Below are 10,089 nucleotides of genomic sequence, written 5' to 3' on the forward strand. Positions count from 1 at the left end.
GAGCCACAGAATTCGTTTTGGCATCGTTGGATAGAGAATTGAAAACTCGATTCAGTCGTAACAACGTGAGTGAGGAAAATCGAGTAGTTTTTACCCAGAAAGTGAAATTTGAATATCAGACACTTCGGTGCAAGATTATGCCAAAATTCCATGTTTTCCGTCCTGTTTTTGCTTATGTCTCGGAGGCAAAATGAGCAAAAACGCTCATTTGTAGATCATTCTAGACAGAAATGAATGGTTTTTTTAGAAAGTGAACCATGGATGGGGAAATGTTGGCAGTTTTCTCAAAAAATGCTTGAATTCAAGAAGTTTTAGATTTGCGTGGGTTTTTTCGAGTTGGTGGAAGGAAGCCGATATTTATTTGGTTCCTGGGAAAGTGTCAGTGGTTGCGCAATGTTCTGAGTGCTTTTTCTGCTGTTAAATCCAGTTCACGTCTTGATTATGCCATTTTTATTTTCATGATTACCAAATTTACTTATTGTTCTACAGATTGTAAATAGTAGTAAATTAAAGTAATCCGCGACATTGACCAACAGCCTGCCAAAAGCATGCTATTATGATTTTTCGACTATCGACTGGCCCACATTTCTGGTAAAATCCCATTCGCTCTACGTGAAATGCATGTTGCGAATCCGACTGGCAATGAATGCGGGTGATTTGGACTTTTCGATTTTCCGTTGCGATTGTGTAATAATGAAGCAAAATGCGTATGAAAAAACGCGGAAGCCACCATCATCTGCACATGTGCATGGCGTATGGGGGAAGAAAGACTTGAAATAGTGAAAATTTGCGCATTCACGAGTTTAGGGGAAATTTTCATCAGATTTCTCTGGTACGGAATCGCCCAGTAGATCAGGTCAGAGCTTTGACGGGGCTCAGATGGTGCATTTGCATAATGCTGTAAAGTGGCCCGAGCTGGTTTACCGGCGGATCCACTAATGGAAATTCCAATATTTGCAATTAAAAACAACAACGGCTCCCTAATTATTTGAGCTGATTTATCGGGCCAAGGAAGGAATACTGAATGGCCGGGTGAAAAATCCAATGGGAAAAAATCGGTCCAGTGTGGCGCTTTTGTGTCCGCATAGCGCGCCTTCGCATGGATGAAATAGGGGCGCATTAAGTGTCCAGGCCGCAGTAAGGAATGCAAAATCTGCAGCGCGATACAAATATCCCAACGGAGTAGGAGAATTTTATGGACTGACTCTAAAATGTGAAACATGCAGCCTGATGATGACAGCGGCTCCAGGAGCAATATGGAAAATTTGCAGCCCCCATTCATACTGAGCTGAGCGCGGCGTTCAACAGCTACACGTTCTTAATTACGGCCATTCTTGCCATTTAATATAACTAATACGGTGAAATATCGGCTGTGGAGCAACAGCGCTTTGTGTCCCATAACTTCCGTTCCACCTTATTAAATGCATCGGATAACTTCCGACAAAATGTGCCGAAAACAGCAGGAATTGATATTTTGCAGGCGCAAACACCACAACGGGATTAATCCATTTGCTTAGTTCACAATGTGCATGAAAATTGTTTAAAAATCCTTGCGAAGCAAAGTCAGACTGTTCTTGTGTGCACCAGTCGTATTGCGCCCAGACTCAGAACAGACCTGATAGCTTCTAATCTAATGTAAAAGTTAGCGTGGGCCTTGTTTTGTCCGAACCCATTATGTAAGCGTTCACTAGCCATATTCAACTTGCCTTTTTTTTTATTCTTTATATATACAGGGTTATTCACGATATACGGCAAGGACGTTTGCGGGTAGCCCGTTTGTTTTTTGCAAAGCATTATTTGATAAATCCACAGACGCGTATCGGGTGCACATTTTGAAAATGTTTTTGTAATGTACAGAGTGTCCCAAAAGCCCTAAAAGTATCAAAGTTGTGTTTTTCTAAATGAAATACCCTATATATTATTGCATTTTTGGATTCTCTGAGCAAAATAAGTGTTGGTTTTAATAAGATTTATAATGTCTAAGTCAAAAGGTTTTCTAAATAATTCGAATTTTATCAAAATCTAATATTATTTTCATGTGTCAATACTTTAGAGTTATTTAAGTTATGTAAACGTAATTCGTAGTGTACTGTAACAAGAAATCATATTTTATATCCCGATGATAATAAACTTACCATTTTATACAGGGTGTCCACAAATTTAAACTAATCAAATAAGAACTTTAAGTGGCTATAACTTGATTAATTTAAATACAACCCCATATTTTTTAGCTTACCAGGAAATGCAATTTTCAATTACCTATCGAATGGTACTAGGATGTTGATAACTAAGTTTTTGCCTTTTTACAAAATGAATCAAAAAATGCAATAATATACAGGACATTCCATTTTAAAAAACCCAACTTTGATACCTTTAGAGCTTTTGGGACACCCTGTACATTACAAAAATATTTTTAAAATGTGCGCTCGGCAGGCGTCGCACAATTCATAAAATAATACTTTTTTAAAATCCAACGGTTTAGCCGCAAACTTCCGTGCCCTATAGCGTGAATAACCCTGTATATACGGTTTAAAAATAATTTTATGCTCCGGTTGGTGGCCAACTTAGGTAACCCAGTGGTTGCCCAATGAATTCTGATGGTAAATCCCGCACTGGGTCTTCTACAGTGACGCACCTCCTATGGTGTCGACACGTCTTCAACATATATTAGCCAGGCACTACCAGAACCGCTCATTGTGAGTGGTTTAGTGCGAGCAAGAGTTAAACAAGTTCAAATTAATGATGATTTCCAAAAGGCTTTTAGTGCTGCTGATAGTTACAATAATCGCGCTTGTTTTGGTGCAGTCGCGACCCAGCAGTTATAATGGTATTAACATTTTTTTTACTACTAACCTGAGAAGTCACCATTAGTCACCCCATTTGCTTAGTGAGAACAGTGAAAAGTCAAATTTTTAACCTTAGTTCATCATGAAATATCTGTCACTTTTTTTATGATTTTTATTTTGCCCATCTGTCTAAGTTCGGGCGAGATTCCATCCATTTCCACTTCTTAATCACTGTCACTTTAAGATTCACTAATTTTCCGCTTTTCCAGACGTTTTTCATTGAACTTTTCATCTGGTATCTGGAGCCGGTAAATTATATTGCGACAGTTTGTCAGTTTGACAACTGCACGTCAGGCTATCAAATATTGCGATACTTGCACAGTTTGGCAACTTGTAAGGTCTAGTTAGCTAATTATTTACTTTTATTACAAACTACGTAAAATTTTGATATTGAAAAGTTTTCTTTTACAATTTTTTGATTAAATGTCAAAGCGGCAATGATGTCTTTTGTCATTAACATATAGTTGCAGGTGGATAGCCCTTGTCAATAATAACAATAGTTTGTCAAACTGCGACTCACTGAGAGGTAGGCCTGGGTAACACTGTGTTGAGTTGCGCTTTTGAGTTGTTGCCGCTCTCTCAGTTAATGAATTTTAACTCATTGGTTAATGAGTTAATCAAGTCACAAGTTTTCCGAATAATTTATCATGAAATTTCGCTTGTTCAGTTTGTTTTTTGATAGAAAACTATTTGATTTTTGTCCCAAATTCGAACCTGGAAACGGATTTGAAAACTTTTTAAAAGCGACGAAAGAGGCGAGTGTTCTAATAAAATCTATTACATAATTTTTTGCGAAAAATAACTTAAGATTCTCGGTATTTTTAAGTGAATCTTTGGATAATTGAGCATTTAGAAAAAGAGTAACATTGCCAAAACTGGAAAATTCTGAAATTTTGAAGAGATGTTAAAAAACACGGTTGCTAAAAACAAGTAAAAGAGCCATGCGCCTTGCGTTGGCGCACCAAACCAGCAAGGCGCCAACTCCTAAAATTCATTGAGTTACCCAGGCCTACTGTGAGGCTTCCAGGAGCACTCAGAACATTGCACAACAACTGACACTTTCCCAGCTTCCAAATAAATACTGAGGAAGAGCTACATTCCTACCATGTATCTAAGATAAACAGAGCACAAGGACACATTAAACCAACCGCTCACTGAACACCGGTACAAATTGAGCAGGCGTTAATTAACCGAAGCTGCTCGATAAGAGTGGATGATAATAAGGAGATTACAGAGGCACTAACTTGTTTCGAGCTAATGACTCAAATGTATGTTTATCTGCGAATATAAATTCGGGGTTATGCACAACACATGCGGCAACACAGTCAAAGAATCCTGTTGAATTTTCCGATTATCCTTGTCTATTTTATTGTCACTCTCTATAATTCCATGGCTACCGGATTTTTAAATAATTACAAAGTAACAGGTACTTCCGTAATGTTAATTAGGCAGATTACCGTGAAAACATTGTTGCCGTCTTTTTGATATGGTTTTTTGCAAATTCCGCAGTTTTAAAAGCAATTGATTTTTTAAAATTTAACTGACGTTACTGGCCACTGTTCACAAATGTACAAGATAGATTGGGGCAATTTTCCCGCAAACGAAACCACAAATGTTCAACTGTGAACTTGAAAACTACGCTGCATAGAAGAAAGCGAAGCTCACATAAGAATGTAATCGTGCAATTTATTGACCCAGAATCGATTGTTTTCAATAGGCTTTTCCCATTGTTTGGTTTAACAATCAACGGCCACATTTCGCACTTTCTTCTTTTATATAATCGGCGCGAAGGCCGAATCTCATTGTTGATTAGATTGCGTAAGCATAAGATGCTCGGTATGCAAGTTTTTCGGCTGGGGGCTTACTTGACTCGCCCTGTATGTTGTTCCAGACCTGCCAGATGTAATGTGCCGCCTTCCAGAGATGCGAGGCCATTGCAGAGCGCTGATCATGCGATGGCGATACGATCCAGAGACTGGCAAATGCGACGAGTTCGGGTTTGGGGGCTGCGATGGGAACAGCAACAATTTTCCTACCCGAAAGGCCTGCATGGACATGTGCGCAGGTGAGTGACTGAATTCAATGCCATCCCCCTACAGGTCTGCTTGACTGGTGAATTTTCACGTTCTAGAGGTGCGATAATGGTCCAATGTGGAGCAACTGAGGACGTTCGGTGGTACAAATTATCGACTTAAAATTGTTTTATTTATTTACAATTGTTATTGTTTGCAATAAAAGCTGATTTTTATGGTTGTGCAGTTTATGGGGGTGGTTCAAAAGTTGCCACATCTCTCTGGGGGTGTTGCGGGAGTGCAGGAAAAATAGCGAAAAAAACCAATCCTTATCAAGAACTGAGATATTTGCAAAAAACCAAATGAGAAAAACGGCAACAGCGTTCTCAAGGACACAGTCGCCTGGGAGTGACAACAAGTGACCTGATGCGTCAATTTGAATCACCCTTGTGAGAGGGGCGCTTAAACAAATCGGGATTTATGAATCGCTAGCCTCGCCTGTCGGACAATGTCTTTCGATTGAACTTTAAAGTCGCCATCTCCATTGATTCTTTCCAGTATCTGGCAATGACTCATCAGTAATTTTCGGCCAATCTGGGCATTCTTCGCGGCGTGGGTGAAAAAACTGGTAAAACATTGCGGCAATAAAAGCTGATTTTTATGGTTGTGCAGTTTATGGGGGTGGTTCAAACTTGCCAGATTCCTCTGGGGGTGTTGCGGGAGTGCAGGACAAATAGCGAAAAAAACTAATCTTAATCAAGAACTGAGATATTTGCAAAAAACCAAATGAGAAAAACGGCAACAGTGTTTTCAAGGACACAGTCGCCTAGGGGTGACAACAAGTGACCTGATGCGTCAATTTGAATCACCCTTGTGAGAGTGGCGCTTAAAGAAATCGGGATTTATGAATCGCTAGCTTCGCCTGTCGGACAATGTCTTTCGATTGAACTTTAAAGTCGCCATCTTCATTGATTTTTTCCAGTATCTGGCAATGACTCGTCAATAATTTTCGGCCAATCTGGGCATTCTTCGCGCCGTGGGTGAAAAAACTGGTAAAACATTGCGGCAATAAAAGCGAAGGCCCTCGGAGGGCGAATCGATCACCAAGACAAGATTAATTATAGCTGTCGACCGAAGGGTAGGCAGAGTGACAGAAAGGGTTAGAAAATGGGCAACTGATGAGAACGCCTTCGTATCCGGCCTGCTCGATCATATTAGAACCGAAAAAATGGCGTGATTTTGAGGAAAATTGGTTGAAATGAGCAACTTTACGCTATTTAAAAGTTTTGCGTCTGGCGCTCGTTCTATGTTCATTTCCTGGGTACGTCCGATAACTTTCGGACGATTCTCGCCTCACTCACTAGATACTTTTCGGACGATAAGCGCGATTGCCACATTTCGGCATGAAATTTATGCAAACTAATGACAATTGAGTGCGCTAAAAGCGCACATACCACCTTTATGGACGGGCCCGAATCGCAACCGCCCGCTCTTCCCAGAAAGCAGAAAATATTACCTACATATTTATTAAATATCCATATGTTTCGCAAACATTTCATAGCAAAAGAAATATTTTTTCAATATTAGCAAAAAATATTTGTTATAGTAATTTTTAATTAGCATGAAACAAATAAATTAATAATAATTTTTTGACATTTTATTCAGAACTGATCGATCTGATTGCGACAGAAATCATTTGCCGTGTTTGAACTTGAAAGTTTGACGTCATTTCGGAATTAGGCTACAAAAAGCCGCTTGCTTGCTGTAGCCACCTACTCGGTGGTCCCAGTGTTGCCAAACTTTTCAAAACGCATGCGTGTAGAGGCATTGAGTGTGCGCGGTAAAAAATTACTCGTTCTGAACCGAATTCGATCTCGTTGAAAATTTCATATCATTCACACTAAAAGCAGTGGCAACTTGAAATTTGCACCATCTTTAGACGAAAGCTAACTGCAATAAAGAGGAAGGTTTTAGGAAAATCGCCAGGAATCCTGATTTTTTTACAGCTTTGTAAACATCAGGATCAAAATGTAAGTTTTTCCAAACTAAAACTGAACGTGCGCCTCAAACTAAGTAGGTAATAATTTGAAAATCTCTATTAAGTTTAAGAATTATTAAGTTTTTTATGTTTATATTGCATTTACTTCAGTGATTTTGATCAGAACGCCAATGTAAAAATAAACTTGGAATTGCCACTCAGGGTGAATGGAGACAAAGCCATACATTTGAGTGAAGAAACGGATGCAGGCAAAAAGGCGCAGGTACAGAAGAAATGCAGGTTAAATACAGAAGATGCAAGATCTTGCGTCTGTACAGAGGAATTTTAAAAATTAACGAATTAAATGCGATAAAACCTCAGTAAATCTTTTTTATTCAAAATAATAAAAAACTGCCACCTTTCGCAGAAAAACCATGATCATAAAAACACGGCAATTCCGTCTTTCCGCTTTCACTCCATTGCATTTCAGTTTAGGGAAATTACTGTAGGGCACAAAGTAACTATTTCAGCAAATTAGTTTAGTTCGGGTTGCTCAGTTTAGCAAAAATGCATTTTTGAATGACAATTTAAGAAGAAACACTTGCAGCTCAAGTTGGAAGGTTTCTCGAATTGTCCTCGATAAAATCAGAAAAACGAAACTTTCAAACTCCACAGATTAATGTGTGCTCTTTCCAACACGCGCCTTGGCCACGTTCTGTTCCACTGGGTTTGGGAGAATTAAATTTTTTGAAAATTTTGACGCAATTTACGCACAGTCTCTTTTAAATTTCAGTTTAAGGCCAGGGCTCAACTTAGAAAACTGATCGTCGTTTTGTGCAAGGGTGGCGCATGAATGTTGCAAAATTTCATGTTTTCCGTCCCGTTTTGCATGTTTCTCGGAAGCAAAATGAGCAAGAACGCCCGTTTTTACATCATTCCAGAGATAACTAAATGACCTTTATTCGAAGTTTCTCAAGAACCATTCGAGCCACAGAATTTATTTTGGCATCGTTGGATAGAGAATTGAAAACTAGATTCAGTCGTAACAACGTTACTGAGGAAATTTGAGTAGTTTTGACTCAGAAAGCGAAATTTGAATATCAGACACTTAGGTGCAAGATTATGCCAAAATTTCATGACCCCCCCTCCCTTTTAATCCGCCTTTGGGAGGGCTGAAAAGCCCATCCTGCCCTATCCTAAGAAGAAAGTGTGCTCTTTTCAATGCATGATTTGGCAGATTTTTTTTAATTAACCGCAACTTAGATTTAATATCTCTTGAACCAGTGTAGAGGCGAAAAACACTGTAAACTTGACATTCACCTCCGCCCGACTTTTACTAATTTTTCATCATTTTAATATGTAAAGAAAAGGTCATCAACTTTGTCCAAAGAACTAGCAAAAAAGGTCACCAACATTGTTTATAAGTAACGTTTTCCAGCCACTGAACTGAGTTACTGCGCCCGTGCGTTTCTAAAAACTCGTGTGACACGGTGTTTCCTATCATAAGTTGACACCTCAAAACGTAAAAAGTGACAATTGCAAGTTCAACTACCTGGCGCTGCGAGACGTCAAATTACTCGTTATCGAGTGACAGTTGAGACCTGTCAGACTTGTTTATTAATTGAAGTTGATGACATCTATAACATAAAACCATAGTTACACACTTTTCGATCGGTTTCTATGTCTTTAAAAGCTTGCAAAAGTTGATTAGAACAAAACAAAACCAATCAATGTCAACAGACAAGTGTCAAATTACTAGTTAACATGTAGTTACGGTTTTAGCCACCAGAGGGCGTTTGACCTGTTGAACTCGGCAATTACTCAGAGATTTTCAAAATCTCAGGTTAAAGACGTAAGTGTCAAAATTTGACATAAAGTAATGTGTGGCAAATGTGCGTGCTTCCTGAATTTTCAATGTAATTGAGGTGGCCTGAGGGGTGCGAAAGCAAAAGAACTGCCCCATGGAATCGGTAATTAGCGGAAGTAGCGATTGGAAATCGGTCGTAAAGCAATTGTTCATCCGTCAATCGCACTGACCACATGGGCACCGCATCCTCGTCCATGTAAATACGGCATTAATAACGTGAGATTAATGACCGAATAACGTATGGCTAATAACCACTTAATTGAGAGCCGGCAGAGTGGCGATTGAAACATGATGGAAACCAATAGTGCCGATAAAGCCGAATGTCGACGAGGAGATGGTGGATGATGGTGGTGCTGATGTTGGCCGAATGAAGATGTCAACCGGCCGCAGCCGAATCGAACGGAAAACTTTCGGAGCCGAAAATAATGCTAAACTAAAAGTGATAGTCATCACCGCAGGAGCGAAACCGGCGCTACGAAGGCGCTTATGTAAGACAAAAGTAGGGAAATGAACACGGCAGCCTATCGGGCAGGAAGCACATTGTGCGGCAGGAACAAAGCAGCCCCGTCAACTTCAATGCTGTCTCTGGCTGGAAAAGTTTTGACAATGCATTTTGTCTGTTGCGCTCCTTTTTATGCGGATATTTGTTGCTTGCCACAACCCAACTGCATTCGAGGCTCTACCCGATATCAATCAATAACGGTTTCTGATAAAAAAACTGAGATATTTGCAAAAAACTAGTTGGGAAAAACGGCAACACTGTGCCCCTGTATATCTTAAACTAGCAAAAAATGAATAGATCTGTTGCGATCTGATTATGAGATGTTTAAAGAAAAAATATCTATGGTAAATTGGAACGAAATCGTTAGTTGTTTCGACTCCAATGAAGCGACTAATAAATTTATAAAAGTATTTCTTGATGTAAAAAAATCAGCTACAATAGTACGTAAATAGTAGTTTTCGATACAAGGGCGAAAAATGTCGTTTTTCGAACGACGACGGCGTTTGACACCCGAGACGAAGTCGAGGGTGTCAATCCGTCAGGAGTTCGAAAAACAAATTTTCGCCCTCGTATCGAACACTATTTTTTATTCGAATGAAAGATTACACGAATAGTAAAATGCATCGATTTCATATTTAAAATTTTGTGGCAATGTCAATTTTTGAAATGTCATGTTTTGAAGTTTGTAATTAAGTTTAAGTACTTTTTCAACTTGAAACACCTGTGGTCTTGTGATGGTGTATGCATGTTGCATACTCTGCATGACATTTGCGCTTCTTAAAAAGATCATGTTTTACGTGTGACAACATCGCAAAAGTAGATAAGTAGGCCATTAAAACGATTATGAGACTGAACTTGTAACAAAGGTATAATTTACAAATTGT

General features: G+C 39.1%; 1 protein-coding gene across 3 annotated transcripts in view; it reads left to right on the plus strand.

The window, feature by feature from the left end:
- The window catches only part of LOC109544197 (eppin-like), a 7,867-nt gene extending 2,780 nt beyond the window's left edge, over positions 1 to 5,087 (plus strand). For all 3 annotated transcript variants that reach the window (XM_019914268.2, XM_019914270.2, XM_019914269.2), the window contains 2 exons: positions 4,738 to 4,911; positions 4,978 to 5,087. In XM_019914268.2, coding sequence (XP_019769827.2) covers positions 4,738 to 4,911; positions 4,978 to 4,988 — 185 coding nt within the window. In that variant the 3' untranslated portion in view covers positions 4,989 to 5,087. The remainder of the gene's footprint in view (positions 1 to 4,737; positions 4,912 to 4,977) is intronic.
- The last annotated feature ends 5,002 nt before the right edge of the window (positions 5,088 to 10,089 follow it).

Source organism: Dendroctonus ponderosae, unplaced genomic scaffold, assembly GCF_020466585.1.
Source record: "Dendroctonus ponderosae isolate FM_Combo_2020 unplaced genomic scaffold, Dpon_F_20191213v2 Dpon_F_20191213_10, whole genome shotgun sequence".
Taxonomy (NCBI): Eukaryota; Metazoa; Arthropoda; class Insecta; order Coleoptera; family Curculionidae; genus Dendroctonus; species Dendroctonus ponderosae.